The sequence below is a fragment of the Symphalangus syndactylus genome, chromosome 17 (assembly GCF_028878055.3).
Source record: "Symphalangus syndactylus isolate Jambi chromosome 17, NHGRI_mSymSyn1-v2.1_pri, whole genome shotgun sequence".
Taxonomy (NCBI): Eukaryota; Metazoa; Chordata; class Mammalia; order Primates; family Hylobatidae; genus Symphalangus; species Symphalangus syndactylus.
This window is the reverse complement of record NC_072439.2, coordinates 21,417,824-21,439,589: the sequence shown is the minus strand read 5'-3', so window position 1 is coordinate 21,439,589 and position 21,766 is coordinate 21,417,824. Positions and strand designations below refer to the sequence as shown.

Below are 21,766 nucleotides of genomic sequence, written 5' to 3'. Positions count from 1 at the left end.
CCGGTGGGGCGGGGCTTCGGGGCTTTCCCCTTGAAGGGGGAGTATCGGTTAACCCTTGCGCGGCGGGGCGGGCTGGAGCTCCGCGGGCCGGAACCCGGGAGTCGGGGCTCCCTAGCCACACCCCTCGCGGGATTTAAAGGGATAGGAGGGGCCCGGTCGGCCGAAGCCCGAACCGAAGGAGCGGGCATGAGGCGCTGCCCGTGCCGTGGGAGCCTGAGCGAGGCGGAGGCCGGGGCGCTGCCCGCGGCGGCCCGCATGGGACTGGAGGCGCCGCGAGGAGGACGGCGGCGGCAGCCGGGACAGCAGCGACCTGGGCCCGGCGCAGGGGCCCCGGCGGGGCGGCCGGAGGGGGGCGGACCCTGGGCCCGGACCGACGGGTCCAGCCTCCACAGCGAGCCCGAGAGGGCCGGCCTCGGGCCTGCGCCGGGGACAGAGAGTCCGCAGGCAGAATTCTGGACAGACGGACAGACTGAGCCCACGGCAGCTGGCCTTGGAGTAGAGACCGAGAAGCCCAGGCAAAAGACGGAGCCAGACAGGTCCAGCCTCCGGACGCATCCAGAAAGGAGCTGGTCAGAGCTGGAGACGACTTGTCTTTGGACGGAGACCGGGACAGATGGCCTTTGGACTGATCCGCACAGGTCCGACCTCCAGTTTCAGCCCGAGGAGGCCAGCCCCTGGACACAGCCAGGGGTTGATGGGCCCTGGACAGAGCTGGAAACGCATGGGTCACAGACTCAGCCAGAGAGGGTCAAGTCCTGGACTGATAACCTCTGGACCCACCAGAACAGTTCCAACCTCCAGACTCACCCAGAAGGAGCCTGTCCCTCAAAAGAGCCAAGTGCTGATGGCTCTTGGAAAGAATTGTATACTGATGGCTCCAGGACACAACAGGATATTGAAGGTCCCTGGACAGAGCCATATACTGATGGCTCCCAGAAAAGACAGGATACTGAAACAGCCAGGAAACAGCCTGGCACTGGTGGTTTCCAAATACAACAGGATACCGATGGCTCCTGGACACAACCTAGCACTGACGGTTCCCAGACAGCACCTGGGACAGACTGCCTCTTGGGAGAGCCTGAGGATGGCCCATTAGAGGAACCAGAACCTGGGGAATTGGTGACTCACCTGTACTCTCACCTGAAGTGTAGCCCCCTGTGCTCTGTGCCCCGCCTCATCATCACCCCTGAGACCCCTGAGCCTGAGGCCCAGCCAGTGGGACCCCCCTCCCGGGTTGAGGGGGGCAGCGGCGGCTTCTCCTCTGCCTCTTCTTTCGACGAGTCTGAGGATGACGTGGTGGCCGGGGGCGGAGGTGCCAGCGATCCCGAGGGCAGGTCTGGGGTGAGTGGGACCCATCCTCCCCTTGAGCCACATCACGCAAAACTCCTTATTCCTCCGCCTTTGCTTAGGAAGTTCTCTACCCATTTACTCTTAGTTGCCCACCAGCAATTTCATCTCCAGGAACCTCTTCCATCCACTGACCTCCTCCCTCTGACAGCCAGGTTACTAATTCACTCCAGGCACCCCTTCTTAATTCTCGCCTTTCCCCTTCCTGCACTGTCTCCACTCCTGGGGGTCTACAATGGAGGGCCACTGACCGACTTTATGGGGCCCAGGAACCCCTAAAATTGTAGGACTAAGGAGCCTGCCGTGCGTGTTCACATACATTGTTGCAGCGACGGTCTGACATCTGTCTAATCCTCTGGAATCGGAAGAACACTGGAATAGGGAGACAGGCAGGGTGCACTTTCTACCCCACATTTCTTAATCTGGGGCCTGTGGCTGTCTTAAAGGGTCGCAAGCCTTCACCACCCCTTAGCCTGTTTGTATGTACGTTTTTCTAGGGAGCAAAGCGATTCCCTCAGCTTTCATCAGATTCGCAAAAGGGCTGTGTGACCCCAGACGCCAAAGGATCCTTGGCCTAGCCAGAAGCCCACCTGGTCTCGCCTGTGACCCCTAGATCCCCAAGGAGCCCCCTGCACACTCTTGTTTACTTCGTCCACCGTCACCCCCAGCTTGGGTGTGGCTCTCCCCTGGTGAATCAGGAGGACTGGCCGGGCAGGTTCAGGGAGGGCAGGACAGAGCAGAGGCTGGTGTGAAACTGGAGAGCCTCACGTGGGGCTGGGAGCCGAGTCCGGAGTCCATCAGCTTGCCAGCTTGCCTGCTGAGGCCTCTCTTTGCTCTGGGGCCCCTGGCTGGACTCTGCTCTGAGCCCCCCTCACCCCACATGCCTTCCTTGGAGACGTGTTCACACATGTGGCCCTAACTGTGAGAGACAGACCTGCCTTGACGTGCCTGTGCCTGTGTGCAGGGGCTGACCTTCCTGGGCCTCATTGCTTTTTTCTCTCTGCCTGCCCTCTCACTTCCTTGGCATCTCAGAACAGCTGAGCTGGAAGTGGGTGAATAATAATAATAATAATAATAATAATAACAACAACAATTAGCACTCACTCATGTTTAGCCCTGTGCTAAGTGCTGTGCTTTTAACTACTCACTCCTCGCAGCAGCCCTAATGAGGTAGATACTTTTTTTTTTTTTTTCTGAGACAGTCTTGCTCTGTTGCCCAGGCTGGAGTGCAGTGGTGCCATCTCGGCTCACTGCAGCCTTCGCTTCCCGGGTTCAAGTGATTCTCCTGCCTCAGCCTCCTGAGTAGCTGAGACACCAGGCGCCCGCCACCACACCTGGCTCATTTCCGTATTTTGAGTAGAGACGGGGTTTCATCATGTTGGCCAGGCTGACCTCAAGACTCCTGACCTCAAGTGATCCACCCGCCTCAGCCTCCCGAAGTGCTGGAATTACCAGCATGAGCCACTGCACCCGGCTGAGGTAGATACTATTATTATCCCCTTTTACAGATGAGGAAACTGAGGCACAGAGAATTCAAGTCACTTATCCAAGGATATACACCTTGCAAGATGCGGATCGAATAATTCTAATCCTTACTGTACACCAGACACTGTTTTAAGTTTTTTCTAATTTTTTTTTTTGGTCTTTTTTGTCAATTTTTTTTTCTGTCTTTTTTTATCTTAAAATAGCATCTATCTTAATTAAGGGCTTTGTATGTGTTAACTCTGAATCCTTATGACAGCACTGAGATTGTCTCCATTCAACAGATGGGGGCCAGGCTCAGTGGCCCAAGCCTGTAATCCCAGCACTTGGGGAGGCCGAGGCAGGGGGATCACCTAAGGTCAGGAGTTCAAGACCAGCCTGGCCAACATGGTGAAACCCTGTCTCTACTAAAATACAAAAATTAGCCAGGTGTGTGATGGCGGGCACCTGTAATCCCAGCTACTTGGGAGGCTGAAGCAGGAGAATCTCTTGAATGTGGGAGGCGGAGGTTGCAGTGAGCCGAGATTGCAGCACTGCACTCCAGCCTGGGTGACACAGCAAGACTCAGTCTCAAAAAAAAAAAAAAAAAAAAAAAAACAGATGGGGAAGCTGAGGCATAGAGAGGTGAGATTCTTTGCTTAGGGTTGGCCACGTCAACTCAGAGCCAGGATTCTAACTCAGTTCTGGCTGAGTTTCAAACCCATCGTTTAAACCCTGCAGTGTGTGGATCTGTTCCTAACTTGTCTCCCTCCCAGGCCTTCCTATCTCCAGTTTTTTTCTCATCCTTCCAGAATCTGCCTCCATGGCCCAGCTCTGTCTGCTCAGGTGCCCTTTGTGAGAGCAGTCAGGGGCTCAGTGCTGTGTTTGGAGCCTCCAGTCTCCAGGCGCCTTCCCAGAATCGACTTCCTTCCCTCCTCCTGACCCCCTCTGCTGTAACTAGGCCTGAGTACACGCTGTTCCTTGAACACTCTTCTGTCATCCTGCCTCCACGCATTGCTCAAGCCGTTCCCACTGCCCAGCATACCCTTGCTTCCTTCTCCCTTAATTTTGAAATCCTCTCTGACCGTAAAGGCTCAGCTTCCTTTCTCCCTTTCCTCCTTCCTTCCTTCTCACCCTCCTGTCCTTCTTTTTTTAAAATTGTGTTCTCTTTCTTTTTCCTTTTTTGGTAGGGACGGGGTCTCGCTATCTTGCCCAGGCTGGTCTTGAACTCCTGGGCTAAAATGATCCTCCTGCCTCAGCCTCCCGAAGTGCTGGGATTACAGGTGTGCTATCCTATTCTTCTAATGAGACAAAAATCACTCCCTAAGCCCCTACCATGTATTTGGTCCTATGTTAGCTTTGCTGGGGAAACAGCAGTGACCAAGATACTCATGGAGCTCCCAGGCCCATGAGAGAGACAGACCCATCAGCCGACAGTCACAGTTCAGAGTGGTCAGGAGGATGTGTGAGCCCAGAAGGAGGTCACTGGCCAGACATAGGGTATCAGAAAGGGCTTCCTGGAGGAAGGGGCATATAAGCTGAGACCATTGTGAAGAAAATCCGAGAAAGCCCAGATAAACCACTGGATCTAACTTTTTTTTTTTTTTTTTTGGAGGGGGCGCGGTGCAGAGTTTCACTCTGTTGCCTAGGCTGAAGTGCAGTGGCGAGATCTCAGCTCACTGCAACCTCAGCCTCCCGGGTTCAAGTGATTCTCCTGCCTCAGCCTCCCAAGTAGCTGAGACTACAAGCGCATGCCACCACACCCGGCTAATTTTTTTTTAGTAGAGATGGGGTTTCACTATGTTGGCCAGGCTGGTTCTGAGCTCCTGACCTCAGGTGATCCACCCACCTCAGCCACCCAAAGTGCTGGGATTACAAGCATGAGCCACTGTGCCCGGCCCAGATCTAACATAAAACAGAGAAGATATTACGTTTATGATTAAGGGGCCAGGTGTGGTGGCTCATGCCTATAATCCCAGTGCTTTGGGAGGCTGAGGCAGGAGGATTGCCTGAGCCCAGAAATTTGAGACCACCCTGGGCAACATAGTGAGACCTCATCTCTACTAAAAGGAAAAAAGAATTAGCCAGATGTGGTGGTATACACCTGTTTTCCAGCTATTCGGGATGCTAAAGCAGGAGGATTGCTTGAGCCCGGGAGGCAGAGATTGCAGTGAGCCAAGATCACACCTCTGCACTCCAGCCTGGGCAACAGAGTGAGATTCTGTCTCAAAAAAAAGAAAAAATTACTATTAAAAAAATCTCAACTAACATTCTTCAGTCCAAGCATCAAAGAATGTTTCTGGAGCATCTGTTGTGTGCCAGGCTGTGTGCTGGGGACATAATCATAACCATGACAACCCCAGTCTCTGCCATCATGAGCTCGTAGTCCAGCAAGAGTGTAGGGGATAAGCCCCAAGGCACCGGGATCCAACCAGAGCTAGAACCCCAGTGCTGTGTGGGGTGATGTTAGGTAAGTGGCTTCACCTCTCAGACCCTCTGTTTCCTCCTCTGTAACACCGAGACGATAATCTCCCTGGGGTTGTGTTTTTAGAAATGAAGTAGGTTGTGGCACACTGAGTCTTTGTCATTGTGCCTGGAATGTTCCAGGTACTCAGTAAACAGGAACCTTTATTAATCATCTCTTCCCCAGGGCCGGCAGCTGGACTGGGGAGGGACTAGCCCTTCCTGAACCCTGAAGTCCAACACCCTGACTCCCTCTTAACCTTCCCACTGTCAAAGAAATGTCTGTGAGGTAGCTGGGCTCTGAGGGGGCGGGAGAGATGAACACGTCCCTGATCCTGGGGTAGGAGAGGGATGAGCCATACAGCTTCCTTCTCTGGAGGTGACCCACTCTTCCAGTACTTGTTAAGGGACTTGACATGCTTGTGGGGTGCAGAATGTATTCCTGTGTGTGTATGTGTTCATGAATCCGACACTAACCCTGTCTCAAAAAGCTCATAGTTTAGTCGGCATGATACAACGAAAACCCTGTTTTCTATTTGCTTCTCTGGTTTTCTTTCTTTCTTTCTTATTTTTTTGAGTCAGGGTCTCACTCTCACCCAGGCTGGAGTACAGTGGCACAATCACTGCTCACTGCAGCCTCACCCTCCAGGGCTCAAGTGATCCTCCCATCTCAGCCTCCTGAGTAGCTGGGACTACAGGTGCACACCACCACGCCTAGCTGATTCTTTTTTTTTTTTTTTTTTTTTGAGGTGGAGTCTCGCTCTGTCACCCAGGCTGGAGTGCAGTGGTGCAGTCTCGGCTCACTGCAAGCTTCGCCTTTCAGGTTCACACCATTCTCCTGCCTCAGCCTCCCGAGTAGCTGGGACTACAGGTGCCCGCCACCATGCCCAGCTAATTTTTTGTATTTTTAGTAGAGACGGGGTTTCACCATGTTAGCCAGGATGGTCTCGATCTCCTGACCTCATGATCCACCCGCTTCGGGCCTCCCAAAGTGCTGGGATTACAGGCGTGAGCCACTGCGCCCAGCCTAATTTTTAAATCTTTTGTAGAGACGGGGTCTTGCTATATTGCCCAGGCTGGCCTCAATCTCCTGGGCTCAGTGATCCTCCCACCTTGGTTTCCCAGTGTTGAGATTACAGGCGTAAGCCACTGTATCTGTTGCTTCTGTGGTTTCCTTTGTTCTCTGTCTCTCTCTTTCTCTACTTCTATTCATCTTTTCTTTTCATCATTACTTTGTATCTTTCTCTTTTAGTCTTCCTATATTTGTTTTGTTTTGTTTTGTTTTGTTTTTGAGACAGTCTTGCTCTGTCGCCCAGGCTGGAGTGCAGTGGTGTGTTCTTGGCTCACCGCAACCTCCGCCTCCCGGGTTCAAACGACTCTCATGCCTCAGCCTCCTGAGTAGCTGGGACTACAGGTGTGTACCACCACACCCAGCTAGTTTTTGTATATTTAGTAGAGATGGGGTTTCACCATGTTGGCCAGGCTGGTCTCAAACTCCTGACCTCAGGTGATCCGCCCACCTCACCCTCCCGAAGTGCTGGGATTACAGGTGAGAGCCACCACACCTGGCCTGTTTCTTTATCTTTTAGCAATTCTATACCTGTCTCTGTATTAGTCAGGGTAGGTCAGGATTTTCTGCAGTAACAAACAGCCCCCAAATCTTAGTGACTTAGAACAACAAAGGATTATTTTTCTTTATACTGCACATTGGTCACAGGTCAGTGGTGGGTCAGGGGCTCTGCTTCATGCTGTCTTCACTCAGGGGCCTAGGCTGAGGGAGCTTCCATTTCTCTTCTTACTCCCTCACCCACAGGGGAACAAACGTGGCAAGTCATAAACTGGCTCTTAAGGCTCCTACCCAAAAGTGACACTTCTGCTCACAGTTAATTGGCCAAAGCAAGGCCAGGTGTGGTGGCTCACACCTATAATCCCAGCACTTTGGAGACCAAGGTGGGAGGATTGCATGAGGCCAGGAGTTCAAGACCAGCCTGGGCAACATAGCAAGATGCCATAAAATAGCCGGGCATGGTGGTACACGCCTGTAGTCCTGGCTACTCAGGAGGCTGGGATGGGAGGATCGCTTGAGTCCAGGAGTTGGAGGTTGCAGTGAGCTATGATGGTGCCATTGTACTGCAGTCTGGCTGACAGAATGAGACCCGGTCTCTGCAAATGAAAACAAAACAAAACAAACAAAAAACAACAATCCCCAGTTCAGGAGGGCAGGGACATCCCTGAACTAGTAGCTGGAGCTATGTGGTGAACAGCTGTCATGACTGCCACAGTCTCTGTCGCTGTCTCTGTCTCTCTGCCATCACTATGTCATCTGTCTCTTTGTTTCTGTCTCTCTCTGTGGTCCATCTCCATCCATCAACTCCTGCCTCTATCATTTTCCCCAAAAGGTCTGACCTGGTTTAGGGGCAGAGATGGGGCTTCCAAGATTTGACACTGGTCCCTACATAGTGGCTCATACCTGTAACCCCAACACTTTGGGAGACTGAGGCAGGTGGATTGCTTGAGGTCAGGAGTTCAAGACCAGCTTGGACAACATGGTGAAACTCCGTCTCTACTAAAAATACAAAAATTAGCCGGACATGGTAGCATGCACCTGTAGTCCCAGCTACTCGGAGGGTGAGGCAGGAGGATCACTTGAGCCTTGGAGGCAGAGGTTGCAGTGAGCCAAGATCATACCACTGCACTCTGGACTAGGTGACAGAGACCATGTCTCAATTAAAAAAAAAAAAAAAAAAAAAGATTTGGAACTGTGTATGTGCAGTGGAAGATGTAGGGGTTGGTTGTTAAACCACAACAAAACCTAGCCTATCCTTACTCATAAGATCCTTACTCATAAGAGAAGGACAGAGAGACATAGATACAAAGAAAGTGATGACAGAGGGGAGAAATGGACAAAGAATTTCCCCTATCATGCTGAGGCCTTTGGGCGATCATGTGATTGCTGAACTAAGAGGGGCTCACTCACCCCAACAAGCCTAGGAACAGTGATCCCAGGAAGCCCCTGGCCCTGGAAAAACTGCAGGTCCCCTTTCATTCCCTCTCATGGCAGCAACTCTAGCCCCTGCCTTCCCTGGCCTTGGCCCTGACCCCACCCTGCTCTGCTCCCTACAGAGCAAACCCTGGAAGAAGCTGAAGACAGTTCTGAAGTATTCGCCCTTCGTGGTCTCCTTCCGAAAACACTACCCTTGGGTCCAGCTTTCTGGACATGCTGGTAAGTGGGGCGGTGGTGGACAGAGCCGGGCAGAGTCTCTTGGGCCAGGGAAAGGGATGTTCTCTGTAGTTTAGTTCCCCCACCTAGTGATGGGCTTGGTGACAGTCCCCACCTTATGGGACTGTTATGGGCAGTGCTTAGGCCTGGGCCTGGCCCTTCATATGTCAGGGCAGAGGGCTATTCCCTGTTATTCTGGTGGAGAGAGGGAGCTTCAGCTGTGGAGACAGATGGGTCTGGGCTCAAACTCTAGTTCTGCTGTGTATTCATGGGTGAACTTGGGCAAGTTACTTTCCTTTACTGGGCCTCAGCTGCCCCATGTGTTAATGTGGAGATAATCTAACCTCCCTTACAGGATTAACTGAAGACTTAAAATTATATAAAGATTGAGGCCAGTCACAGTGGCTTACATCTGTAATCCCAGCACTTTGGCAGGCCAAGACAGGAGGATCGCTTTAGCCCAGGAATTCAAGACCAACCTGGGCAATATAGTGAGACCTCGTTTCAATTAAAAAAAAAAAGACTGGCTGGGCACGGTGCCTCAACACCTGTTATCCCAGCACTTTGGGAGGCCGAGGCGGGTGGATCACCTGAGGTCAGGAGTTTGAGACCAGCCTGGCCAACGTGGTGAAACCCCTTCTCTACTAAAAACACAAAAATTAGCCGGGCGTGGTGGCGGGTGCCTGTAATCCCAGCTACTCAGGAGGCTGAGGCAGGAGAATCACTCGAACCCGGGAGGCAAAGGTTGCAGTGAGCCGAGATCATGCCATTGCACTGCAGCCTGGGTGACAAGAGTGAAACTTCATCTCAAAAAAAAAAAAACAAAACGATTGAGGCACAGGACTCTCATGAATGGAAATGATCACTCCTTGCCTTCTCCCATGTGCAGAGCATAGTAGGCCTTCAGTAAGTAGCAGCTGTAACATTTTGCCCCCAGAATGTCGCAAATGCCTCTAGCACATAGTAGCACAATGGTAGCATATATTCTTTTGAAGGGCTAGGCCATAAATATCTTAGGTTTTGTGGGCCTTATGGTCTCTGTTGCAGCTACTCAGCTCTGCTATTACAGCAGGAAAGCTGCCATAGACACTATGTAAACATATGAGTGTATCTGTATTCCAATAAAACTTTATTTGCAAAAACTAGCAGCAGACTGGACTAGAAAAGGGTGCCCAGGTTGGGCAAACGGAGACAGTAAGAGAACTTTTCTGCCTTATTTGTCTTTAGATCTGACCTGGAAATAAGGCAAGGCCCCCTAAGACTGTGTCAACACAAGTTTGCCATCTATATGTGTTCTAGTTACTATTGCTGAGTTTATTAAAAAAACAAAAAACTCAGCAGAGCACAGTGGCTCCTGGCTGTAGTTTTAGCATTTTGGGAGGCTGAGGTGGGAGGATCACTTGAGCCCAGGAGTTTGAGACCAGCCTGGGCGACATAGTGAGACCCTGTCTCTATGAAAAATAAAAAAAATTAACTGGGCATAGTGGCATGCACCTGTGGTCCCAGGTACTTGGGAGCTGAGGGTGGGACGATCACTTGAGTCCAGGAGGTCTGGGATGCAGTGAGCCTGGATCATACCACAGTACTCTAGCCTAGATGACCGAGTGAGACCCTGTCTCAAAAATAAATGCGCTGGGGGCGGTGGCTCACGCCTGTAATCCCAGCAGTTTGGGAGGCTGAGGCGGGCAGATCACGAGGTCAGGAGATTGAGACCATCCTGGCTAATACAGTGAAACCCCATCTCTACTAAAAATACAAAAAATTAGCCGGGTGTGGTGGCAGGCACCTGTAATCCCAGCTACTCGGGAGGCTGAGGCAGGAGAATGGCGTGAACCCGGAAGGCAGAGGTTGCGGTGAGCCGAGATAGCACCACTGCACTCCAGCCTGGGTGACAGAGCAAGACTCTGTCTCAAAAATAAATAAATAAAATAAAATAAAATAAAATAAAATAAAATAAATGCAAAACAAAACCCAAAAACCCCAATACTTAGTGATGGTTAAAAAAAAAACTTAGTAGAATAAAACAACCATTTTATTAACCTTACAAGTTTTGGGTCAGCAATTCAGACAGGATGGCAGGGATGGCTTTTCACTGCTCCACAATATCTGGGAACTCAGCTAGGGACACCTGGAGGCTACAAGCTGAAAACTTTTGGAGGTTCATTCACTTACATGCCTGGTGATTGATGCTGGCTATTGGCTGGGGTCTCAGATGGGGCTGCCACCTGGAAAGCCTATACGTGGCTTCACCATGTAGCTCCTTGAGCTTCCTCACAGTATGGTGGCCTCAGAGTACTCAGATTTCTAACAAGACAGCTCAGGACTACCTTGAAGGTAAGTGTCTCTGCCAACAGAAGTCATGCAGTAGCACTTCTGCCATAAACCCTCCCATATTTAATGGAAGAGCAATCTATTTTTTATTTATTCATTTAATTTTGAGATAGGATCTCACTGTTGCCCAGGCTGGAGTGCAGTGGTGCAATCATAGCTCATTGCAGCCTTGAACTCCTGGCCTTAAAGGATCCTCCTGCCTCAACCTCCCAAGTGTTGGGATTATAGGCATGAGCCACTGCACCCAACTTGGGAGAGCAATTAAGAGTATACTCCTTGATGGGAAAATTCTATAACAGCAGGATCAGGAATGGGTCTGAGACCCACTGTGATCAGGAGATACTGTTGTAGCCAACTTTGGAACATGTAATCCAGGCTGGACATAATCACGGCACTTTGGGAGGCTGAGATGGGAGGATCATTTGAGGCCAGGAGTTGGAGACCAGCCTGGGCATCATAGCAACACTCCCCCAACCCGACATTACACATTTTTTTTTTTAATTAGCTGGGCGTGGTGTGGGTGCACACCTGTAGTCCTAGCTACTCTGGTGGTTGAGGTGGGAGGACCACCTGAATCTAGGAGCTTGAGGCTGCAGTGAGCTACGATTGCGCCACTGCATTTCAGCCTGGGTGACAGAGTGAGATCCTCTCAAATAAAAAAAGAAAAAGAAAATATAATCTGAAAATACAGCTTGCCACAAGAAGAAATTAGAATTATTATAATCTATACACTCTGCATGGTCCAGGAAATGCTTGATCTATAAATTAACTTAAATAGGCCCTGGTTGTTAGCACCTTGGGACTCCAGGCAGCAGCAAAAGCAAATCCACTCTGGAGAGTGATGCTCTGGACTTAGATCTCACAGAATTCCCACAGATGATCACATGTGTACAATCAAAAATTACAAAACAAATGAGGATATCCTGTGCTGGGAACAGGACTTGGTTTAAGCAACAGAGAACAGAAATTCGCCCTTTCCTTACCAACCCCTGGGCAAGACTTTTAAGAGTTGCAGGCCGGGCGTGGTGGCTCACGCTTGTAATCCCAGCACTTTGGGAGGCCGAGGCAGGTGGATCATCTGAAGTCAGGAGTTCAAGACCAGCCTGACCAAAAAGGTGAAACCCTGTCTCTACTAAAAATACAAAAATTAGCCGGGCTTGGTGGTGTGCACCTGTAATCCCAGCTACTTGCGAGGCTGAAGCAGGAGAATTGCTTGAACCCGGGAGGCGGAGGTTGCAGTGAGCCGAGATCGCACCATTGCACTCCAGCCTGGGCAACAGAGTGGGACTCTATCTCAAAACAATAAAATAAAATCTTAAAATCATTAAAAAAAAAAAAGTTGCAGGGAGAGAAAGCATTGCAGGAGGGTCGGGCAAGATAATGGTGGCCAGGATCTGATGCGAACAGGGAAGTGGGGGGAGGTTCTCTTCCTGATCCAGTTCCTGATCCTCTCATTTATTCTACCACCTTTAGGGAACTTCCAGGCAGGAGAGGATGGTCGGATTCTGAAACGTTTCTGTCAGTGTGAGCAGCGCAGCCTGGAGCAGCTGATGAAAGACCCACTGCGACCTTTCGTGCCTGCCTACTATGGCATGGTGCTGCAGGATGGCCAGACCTTCAACCAGATGGAAGACCTCCTGGCTGACTTCGAGGGCCCCTCGATTATGGACTGCAAGATGGGCAGCAGGTGGGGCTGGGGCAGCCCTGGGGCAGGGGGTGGGCATTATTGAAAATATTGGCTTAGCCGGGCGCAGTGGCTCATGCCTGTAATCCCAGTACTTTGGGAGGCCGAGGCCAGTGGATCACCTGAGGTTGGGAGTTCCAAACCAGCCTGGCCAACGTGGTGAAGCCCTGTCTCTACTAAAAATACAAAAAATTAGCCGGGCATGGTGGCGCATGCCTGTAATCCTAGCTACTCAGGAGGCTGAGGCAGGAGAATTGCTTGAACCTGGGAGGTGGAGGTTGTGGTGAGCTGAGATCGAGCCATTGCATTCTAGCCTGGGCAACAAGAGTGAAACCCTGTCTCAGAAAAAAAAAAAAAAAAAGAAAATCACGCCAAGTCCATTTGCAAGGTGGTTGTACCAGTGTACCTTCCCACCACCATGTATGAGTGTTACAGTCGTCCCAGATTCTCACCGGTGCTTGGTACTGTCTGTTTTATTAACTTAAACCATTCCAATGGGTTTGGAATAGGATCCCTTTTTTTCCTCTTTGAGAAAGAGTCTTACTCTATCGCCAAGGCTGGAGTGCAGTGGCACGATCTCGGCTCACTGCAATCTCCACCTCCTGGATTCAAGTGATTCTCCTGTGTAAACCAAGTAGCTAGGATTACAAGCGCCCGCCACCACACCTGGCTAATTTTTGTATTACTAGTAGAGATGGCGTTTCACCATGTTGGCCTGGCTGGTCTGGAACTCCTGACCTCAGATGATCCACCCACCACAGCCTCCCAGAGTGCTGGGATTACAGGCGTGAGCCACCGTGTCCGGTCTGCAAGAAGTGAACTCTAATTGCTTTCTCAAGCTGGACTCAGTGGCTCTCACCTATAATCCCAACGCTCTGGGAGGCTGTACACACACACACACACACACACACACAGACACAGACACACACCAGTCTTCAACTCTCCCATTTCATTCTTTTAGTAGTCTTTTGATAAGCATATTTTGATAAATAAAATAGTATTTGTATTATTATTATTTTTTGAGGCAGAGTCTCACTCTCTTGCCCCAGCTGAAGTGCAGTAGCATGATCATAGCTCACTGTAGCCTTGAACTCCTGGGCTCAGGCAGGAGTCCTCTCACCTTAGCCTCCAGAGTAGCTGGGACTATAGGTATGTCCCACCAGGCTTGGCTATATTTTATTTTTTATAGAGACATGGTCTCTCTATACTGCCCAGGCTGGTCTTGAACTCCTGAGCTCAAGTGATCCTCCTTCTTCTGCCCCCTGAGTAGCTGGGACTATAGGCACATACTATCACACCTAGCTAATTTTCAATTTTTTTGTAGAGACAGGCTGTTTAGGAAAAGCTCTGTATCCATGCTTTTCCATTCTCACACCACTGCCACAACAATGACAGCACAGAAGACTTCTGTGATCAAATGTATAGGTTTTTTAACCCCACACACCAAGCAACGGACGCCAGCTGGATGTCCTCCAATCCAATTCTAACACCATCTACCTGGAAATAGTGTCAGACCCCACAGGTTGGGGACTCAATCCCCAAGACTGCCCCCCAGCTACAGACACCAGTCATAAGTTCAGGCCTTTGAAACTTCTGACTGGTTGGCTCCAAGTTGGAGTTCCCATGTCCTCCTTTTTGGGTTCAAATAATTTGCTGGAGTGGCTGAAATAACTCAGGGGAACACTTACCTACCTTTACTGGTTTAATATAAAGCAGGGGTCCCCAACCCCTGGGTCGCGGACCAGTACCGGTCCAGGGCGAACCCTATTGTGAACTGTGCCTGCAGGGGATCTAGATTGTGTGCTCCTATGAGAATCTAACTGATGCCTGATGACCTGAGGTAGAACAGTTTCACCCAGAAACCATCCCCCTCACAGTCTGTGGGAAAAATTGTCTTCTACAAAACCAGTCCCTGGTTGGGTGCTGCTACAAAGGATACTGCAAAAGATGAAGAGATGTGTAGGACAAGGTATGGGGGAAGGGGTACGGAGCTTCCATGCCCTCCCTGGGTGCACCATGCTCCAGGAACCTCCACAGGTCGGCTATCTGGAAGCTCCTGAACCCAATCCTTGGGTTTTTTTTTTTTTTTTTGGAGACAGAGTCTCACTCTGTTGCCCAGGCTGGAATGCAGCGGCCTGATCCGCCCGCCTTGGCCTTCCAAAGTGCTGGGATTACAGGCGTGAGCCACCATGCCCGGCCTAATCCTTGGGTTTTTATGGAGGCTTTAAGACACCAGCATTCCTTCCCCCAGGGTATAGGGTGGGATCCTCTCTGGGGAGGGTCCTAAAACCCACAGTCAAGAAGGTGGGGAAAGATTAGAGTCCTGCCTTGGGGCAGGTGAAAGGAGGGCAGGAGGAGGTCAGAGAGATTCTGGTTTCTTGAGGCTGGCTCCTGAGATCTAACACACCCAAAATTATGACAAAAGATTGTGGCTGGGTGCAGCGGCTCATGCCTGTAATCCCAGCACTTTGGGAGGCCAAGGCAGGCAGATCACTTGAGGCCAGGAGTTCAAGACAAGCCTGGGCAACATGGTGAAACTCTGACTCTACTAAAAAAATACAAAAATGTGCCAGGTGTGGTGGTGTACTCCTGTAATTCCAGCTACTCAGGAGGCTGAGGTGGGAGCATCACTTGAACCCGGGAGGTTCTAGAAGTTGCAGTGAGCCAAGATCATGCCACTGCACTCCAGCCTTGGCGACAGAGCAAGACTCCATCTCAAAAAAAAAAAAAAAAAAAGGCTGGGCGTGGTGGCTCACACTTGTAAATGGCAGGCAGAGGCAGGCCGATCACGAGGTCAGGAGTTCGAGACCAGCCTGGCCAACATCGTGAAACCCCATCTCTACTAAAACTACAAAAAATTATCCGGGTGTGGTGGCAGGCACCTGTAATCCCAGCTACTCGGGAGGCTGAGGCAGGAGAATCGCTTGAATCCGGGAGGCAGAGGTTGCAGTGAGCCGAGATCACCACCATTCCATTGCACTCTAGCTCGGGCCGGCATCAAAAAAAAAAAAAAAAAAAAAAGATTGTAACAAGGGCTGTGGGAGTTACCAGCCAGGAACCATAGACGGAAACCAATATACGTTGTAACTAACACCACACAGGGTCTTGCTATGTTGTCGAGGCTGATCTTGACTTTCTGGGCTCAAGTGAACCTCCTGCCTTGGCCTTCCAAAGTGTCGGGATTACAGACATGAGCACTGCACCTGGCCCTACCTTTAATTTAGTCTAGTTTGTCAGTTTTTTTCATTGTTTAAGAAATCTTTTCCTACTCCAAGATCATGCAAATATTATGTTTTCTTCTACAAGCTTTATTGTTTTAGCTTTCACATTTAGACCTACATTCCAGCTAGAATTAATGTTTCTGTGTGTGGGAGGTAGGGATCAGGTTCATTTCTTTCCATATGGATGTCCTGTTGACCCAGCACTGTTTATTGAAAAGACTTCCCTTTCCCCACTGAATTGCAGTGCCTTATCATAAACTGCACAACTCTACGTGTGTGTCTTTGTGGACTCTGTTGTATTCTGTGCGTTGATTTGCCCATTCTTGTGCCACACTGTGGCTTTATGTCTTAATATCAGGAAGGGTAAGCCCTCCAGTTTGTTCTACATAATTTCCTTTGTCACATCCTCTGTGTGCTCAGGACCTATCTGGAAGAGGAGCTAGTGAAGGCACGGGAACGTCCCCGTCCCCGGAAGGACATGTATGAGAAGATGGTGGCTGTGGACCCTGGGGCCCCTACCCCCGAGGAGCATGCCCAGGGTGCGGTCACCAAGCCCCGCTACATGCAGTGGAGGGAAACCATGAGCTCCACCTCTACCCTGGGCTTCCGGATCGAGGGCATCAAGGTGAGGACCAGGAACCGCCTGGCCTGTCCCGGAAAGGCCTATAGCCAGATCCCAGGCAGGGCTTCTTGGGGAAAGCCACAAGAGAGTGCAGGAGACGGCGTGGGATGAAAGGCTGGGGCTGGGGAAGCCCAGCCTCTTTCTTACCTCCACACCCATCAGAGCCCATGTTCTGTTTATCCGTCTGCCTGAGCATCTCCTGAGCCCATCTTTTCCTCCTCTCCTTCTCCATGGTCATGTCCTAGTCCAGCCCCATCTTCTCCTGCCTCTGTCTCCCTGGGCATCCTGGCCCTGGTCTCCCTGCAGCACAAGAGCTGGAGGGATCCCTTTCCCCCGGCTATGGAGAAGGTTTCTCTTTTTCTTTCTTGCATTCATTTTTCTTTGTCAAATTAAATATAATTGTTTGAATAGGCCAGGCATGGTGGCTCATGCCTGTAATCCCAGCACTTTGGGAGGCCAAGGCAGGAGGATTGCTTGAGGCCAGGAGTAGTTCAGGACTAAGCTGGCCAACATAGGGAGCCTCTGTTTCTAGAAGAAAAAAAATTGTTTGAATAGCTAGTCCCACAGTTCAAAAGTCAAAATAATATTATAAAAGGGTAAATGTGGAGAAATTTCTCTCCCAACTCTGCTGCTGTCCTTCCCATTCTGTCCCTCTATCTCTCTACCCGCTCGTGGGGAACCACTTTATCAGTTTCTTGTATTTGTTCCTGTTAGTGCAAGTAAATGGAGTTGTAGATCCGAAATGTTCCTCAGTACGCATACTGATTGGTACTTTGCTATTTTCACTTAATAGTAACACCCTGGAGAGTTTTCCACATCATTCCATAGAAAGCCTCCTCTTTCTGTTTTTTTTTTTCCCCCACAGCTACGTAACACTGTTTTTGTGACTGTGCCTGGTCCCCTATAAACAGACACCTGGGTTGTTTCCATTTTTTGACATTAGCAGGCCTCAAAGAATCACTTTGCATATAAGACATTTTGCAAGTATGCAGATTGAGCTGTAGATTTCCAGAAGCAGGACTCCTGGGTCAAAGATTAAAGGCATGGGAAATTTGCTAGAGATGACCAAACTTCCGCTATTGGTGTTATGCCACCGCACATCCCACCAGCAATGTATGAGAATGCCTGTTGCAGATCCGACCATGCCATTCTCCTGTTCAAAACCCTTCTGTGGCTCCCTAGTACCTTGAAGCAAAGTTCCATAGCCTGTAGGGCCCTCTAGGATCTAGCCTCATCTCTCTCATTCTTTTTTTTTGAGGAAGAGTCTCGCTCTGTCACCCAGGCTAGAGTGCCATGGCACAGTCTCAACTCACTGCAACCTCCACCTCTTGGGTTCAAGCGATTCTCCCACCTCAGCTTCCTCACTTGATGTGATTACTGGCATGCACTACCATGCCTGGCTAATTGTTTTTTTTTTTTTTGTTTGTTTGTTTGTTTTTTTTGAGACAGAGTCTCACTCAGTCGCCCAGGCTAGAGTGCAGTAGTACAGTCTTAGCTCACTGCAAACCTCCGCCTCCCGGGTTCAAGCGATTCTTCTGCCTCAGCCTCCCAAGTAGCTGAGATTACAGGTGCGTGCCACTGCTCCTGGCTAATTTTTGTATTTTTAGTAGAGACAGGGTTTCACCATATTGCCCAGGCTGGTCCTGAACTCCTGACCTTGTGATCCCCCCGCCTCGGCCTCCCAAAGTGCTGGGATTACAGGCATGAGCCACTGTGACCAGCCTATTGTTTGTATTTTTAAGAGAGGCGGGGTTTCACTATGTTGACCAGGCTGATCTTGAACTCCTGGCCTCAAGTGATCTGCCTGCCTTAGCCTCCCAAAGTGCGGGGATTATAGGCGTGAGCCACCATGCCCAGCCTCTCATTCCTCTCATTCTTTTTGTGTACTTTAAGGCACAGTGAAGCACTTGCATTTACTTGAAATAGGCTTGCTTTTTCCTGCCACAAGGCCTCTGCACCCCTCTGCCAGGAATGCTCTTCTATTTTTTTTGTTTATTTGTTTGTTTGAGACAGGCTCTCACTCTGTCATCGCCCAGGCTGGAGTACAGTGGCGCGATCACAGCTCACTGCAGCCTCAATCTCCTAAACTCAAGTAATCCCCCCAACTCAGTCTTCTGAGTAGCTGGGACACAGGTGCATGCCACCACACCCTGGTCTCTTCCGTCTGTGCCCCCAGTCTGGTTGATTCTCAGTCATTTTTCTGTCTCCTTTCAAATTTTGCTTCCTCAGGGAAGCCCTCCCTGATTTCTGTTCTATTGATCAGGGTCCCCTCTTCACCTCCTCATAGCTGCTTATACTCTTTCATTATTCTTATCTTCCTTTCTGATCATCTTAATCAGTGTCTGCCCCCTCATCTGACTGTGTCTGTCGTGTTACCCCCTGTTGCCAAGTGCCCACATAGTACCTGGCACAGTGTGGCAGATGACTTAGGTGGGTTCTCTGAGCCCTACTCAAACATAACAGATAACTTTAGTCTCATTAGTCTCCAATAACTATATGCCAGGCACTGTGCTGTGCATCCTACACACCTGGTCTCCTCTAATCCTTATACCAGCCTTAGCAAGTAGACACCAACACAATTCCCATTTTCCAGATGAGGAAACTGAGGCTGAGGCAGCCAAAATGACTTAAGACTGCCCAGCTAGAAAAGAGTAGTCACGGCCGGGTGCAGTGGCTCACACCTGTAATCCCAGCACTTTGGGAGTCTGAGGCGGGCGGATCACGAGGTCAGGAGGTCGAGACCATCCTGGCTAACATGGTGAAACCCCGTCTCTACTAAAAATACAAAAAAATTAGCTGGGTGTGGTGGCGGGCACCTGTAGTCCCAGCTATCAGGAAGCTGAGGCAGGAGAATGGCATGAACCTGGGGGGCAGAGCTTGCAGTGAGCCTCGATTGCACCACTGCACTCCAGCCTGGGCGACAGTGAGACTCCATCTCAAAGAAAAAGAAAAGAGCAGAGTCACGATTCAAAGCCAGCTCCACCCCGCTCCAAAGCCCACTTTGCTAGATGGGTTCAACCAGGAGATTCAAGGTTGGAAGGGTGTGGAAGGACTGGGGCTCAGGCATGTGACCTGGGACTGGGTTGAGCTGGGCTGGGCAGGTAAGCTGGCTTCCTCCTCTGGCAGCAAGTGTGCAGGCAGGTGGGTGGCCCTGGGAAGTTGTTTTTTTTGAGACAGAGTCTTGTTCTGTCACCCAGGCTCAAATGTAGTGGTGCAATCAATGCTCACTGCAACCTCCGCCTCCCGGGTTCAAGTGATTTTCCTGCCTCAGCCTCCCGAGTAGCTGGGATTACAGGTGCCCGCCACCACACTTGGCTAATTTTTTGTATTTTTAGTAGAGACGGGGTTTCACCATGTTGGCCAGGCTGGTTGTGAACTCAAGTGACCCTCCCACCTCGGCCTCCCAAAGCGCTGGGATTACAGGCGTGATCCCACACCTGGGACCACAGGCGCATACTACCACACCAGGCTTTTTTTTTTTGTAAATAGAGATGGGGTCTGGCTATGTTGCCCAGGCTGGTCTTGGCCACCGTGCCCGGCCTCCTGGGAGGTATTTGAGGTTGCTGGGTATTGGGCGTGGGAAGGAAAAGGCCATGACCCTGCCCCTGCACACCCTGCCCTACAGAAGGCAGATGGGACCTGTAACACCAACTTCAAGAAGACGCAGGCACTGGAGCAGGTGACAAAAGTGCTGGAGGACTTCGTGGATGGAGACCACGTCATCCTGGTGAGTGGGACACCCATGTCCCAGAATGTAGCAGCTTAAGACAGCCACCATTTATTCTTGCTCCAGAGTCAGTGGTCTTCTGCTTTGGGTGGGGCTGGACTGATACTGGCTGGCTTTGCTCAGTCTGAGGTCAGTTGGTGGCTTGGCAAGGCTGGCTGGTCCAGGGTGGCCCTGCTCCCAGCTCTGCCGTTTGGCTTATGACTTAGCCGCACGTCTCTCGATAGCAGGATGGCCTGGGCTTGTTCTTACAGTGGAGGCAGGGGGCCAAGAGAACAAGTAAAAATTCAAGGCCTCTTGATGCCTGGGCTCAGAATGGCCACCATCATTTCTGCCATTCAGCAAGTCATGTGACCCAGCCTGGATCGAGGGGTTGGGAGACAGACTCCACTTCCAGATGGGAGTGGAAATTCATGGAATCCACCACTCTTCTCCATGCTACCTTGATGAATCCAAGCCCTCACTCCTCCGCCCTGTCTTCCCCATGGCTCCCCTATTCCATCCTGGCTAGAGCCTGCCTGCTCCTTTGGGGGAATGGGGTGAGGTCAGAGCTCAAGGTGGGCAAGGCCCCACAAAGTCCCCATGCTAACCAAGGAACCCTCCCTGTCACACAGCAAAAGTACGTGGCACGCCTAGAAGAACTTCGTGAAGCTCTGGAGATCTCCCCCTTCTTCAAGACCCACGAGGTGCGAGCCCTGGCTGCCATGGGTGGATGTATGAGTGTCGGGGTCCAGGTGCATGGAGGGGAAACCATTGATGAGTTACAGGTCAAAGATATAAAAAGGGGCTGGGCGTCGTGGCCCACACCTGTAATACCAGCACTTTGGGAGGCTGAGGTGGGAGGATTGCTGGAGCCCAGGAGTGCCAAGACCAGCCTGGGCAACATAGCAAGACCCCGTCTCTATTTAAAAAAAAAAAAAAAAAAAGCCCGGGTGCAGTGGCTCATGCCTGTAATCCTAGCACTTTGGGAAGCCAAGGCGGGCAGATCACCTGAGGTCGGGATTTCGAGGCCAGCCTGACCAACATGGAGAAACCCCATCTCTACTAAAAATACAAAGTTAGCCAGGTGTGGTGGCGCGTGCCTGTAATCCCAGCTACTTGGGAGGCTGAGGCAGGAGAATTGCTTGAACCCTGGAGGCGGAGGTTGTGGTGAGCCGAGATCACGCCATTGAACTCCAGCCTGGGCAACAAGAGCAAAACTCTGTCTCAAAAATAAATAAAATAAAATAAAATAAAAACAAATAAAATAAGGCCGGGCGCGGTGGCTCAAGCCTGTAATCCCAGCACTTTGGGAGGCCGAGGCGGGCGGATCACGAGGTCAGGAGATCGAGACCATCCTGGCTAACACGGTGAAACCCTGTCTCTACTAAAAATACAAAAAATTAGCCGGGCGTGTTGGCGGGCGCCTGTAGTCCCAGCTCCTCGGGAGGCTGAGGCAGGAGAATGGCCTGAACCCGGGAGGCGGAGCTTGCAGTGAGCCGAGATCGCGCCACTGCACTCCAGCCTGGGTGACACAGCAAGACTCCGTCTCAAAAAAAAAAAAAAAAAAAAAAAAAAAAAAAAAAAACAAATAAAATAAAACAGCATCTACTGAGAGCTGACTGTGCCAAGCACTGCGAGGCACCTGATGAGTAGGGGCTGGTACCATTATCCCCATGCTGTAGAGAAGGAAACCAGTCATCAGTGGCAGTCC

At 50.7% G+C, this 21,766-nt stretch overlaps 2 protein-coding genes across 3 annotated transcripts in view; both read left to right on the top strand.

The window, feature by feature from the left end:
- The window catches only part of MIA (MIA SH3 domain containing), an 82,611-nt gene that overhangs the window by 20,857 nt on the left and 39,988 nt on the right, over window positions 1-21,766 (top strand). The gene's annotated exons all lie outside the window — the stretch shown is intronic.
- ITPKC (inositol-trisphosphate 3-kinase C) overlaps window positions 55-21,766 on the top strand; it is a 25,366-nt gene continuing 3,654 nt past the window's right edge. Inside the window, exons 1-6 of one of the 2 annotated variants that reach the window (XM_055251073.2) lie at window positions 55-1,341; window positions 8,395-8,494; window positions 12,296-12,509; window positions 16,148-16,352; window positions 19,975-20,076; window positions 20,688-20,759. In XM_055251073.2, the coding sequence (XP_055107048.1) occupies window positions 187-1,341; window positions 8,395-8,494; window positions 12,296-12,509; window positions 16,148-16,352; window positions 19,975-20,076; window positions 20,688-20,759 (1,848 nt within the window). In that variant the 5' untranslated portion in view covers window positions 55-186. The remainder of the gene's footprint in view (window positions 1,342-8,394; window positions 8,495-12,295; window positions 12,510-16,147; window positions 16,353-19,974; window positions 20,077-20,687; window positions 20,760-21,766) is intronic. The other variant, XM_055251074.2, reaches the window with a different exon arrangement.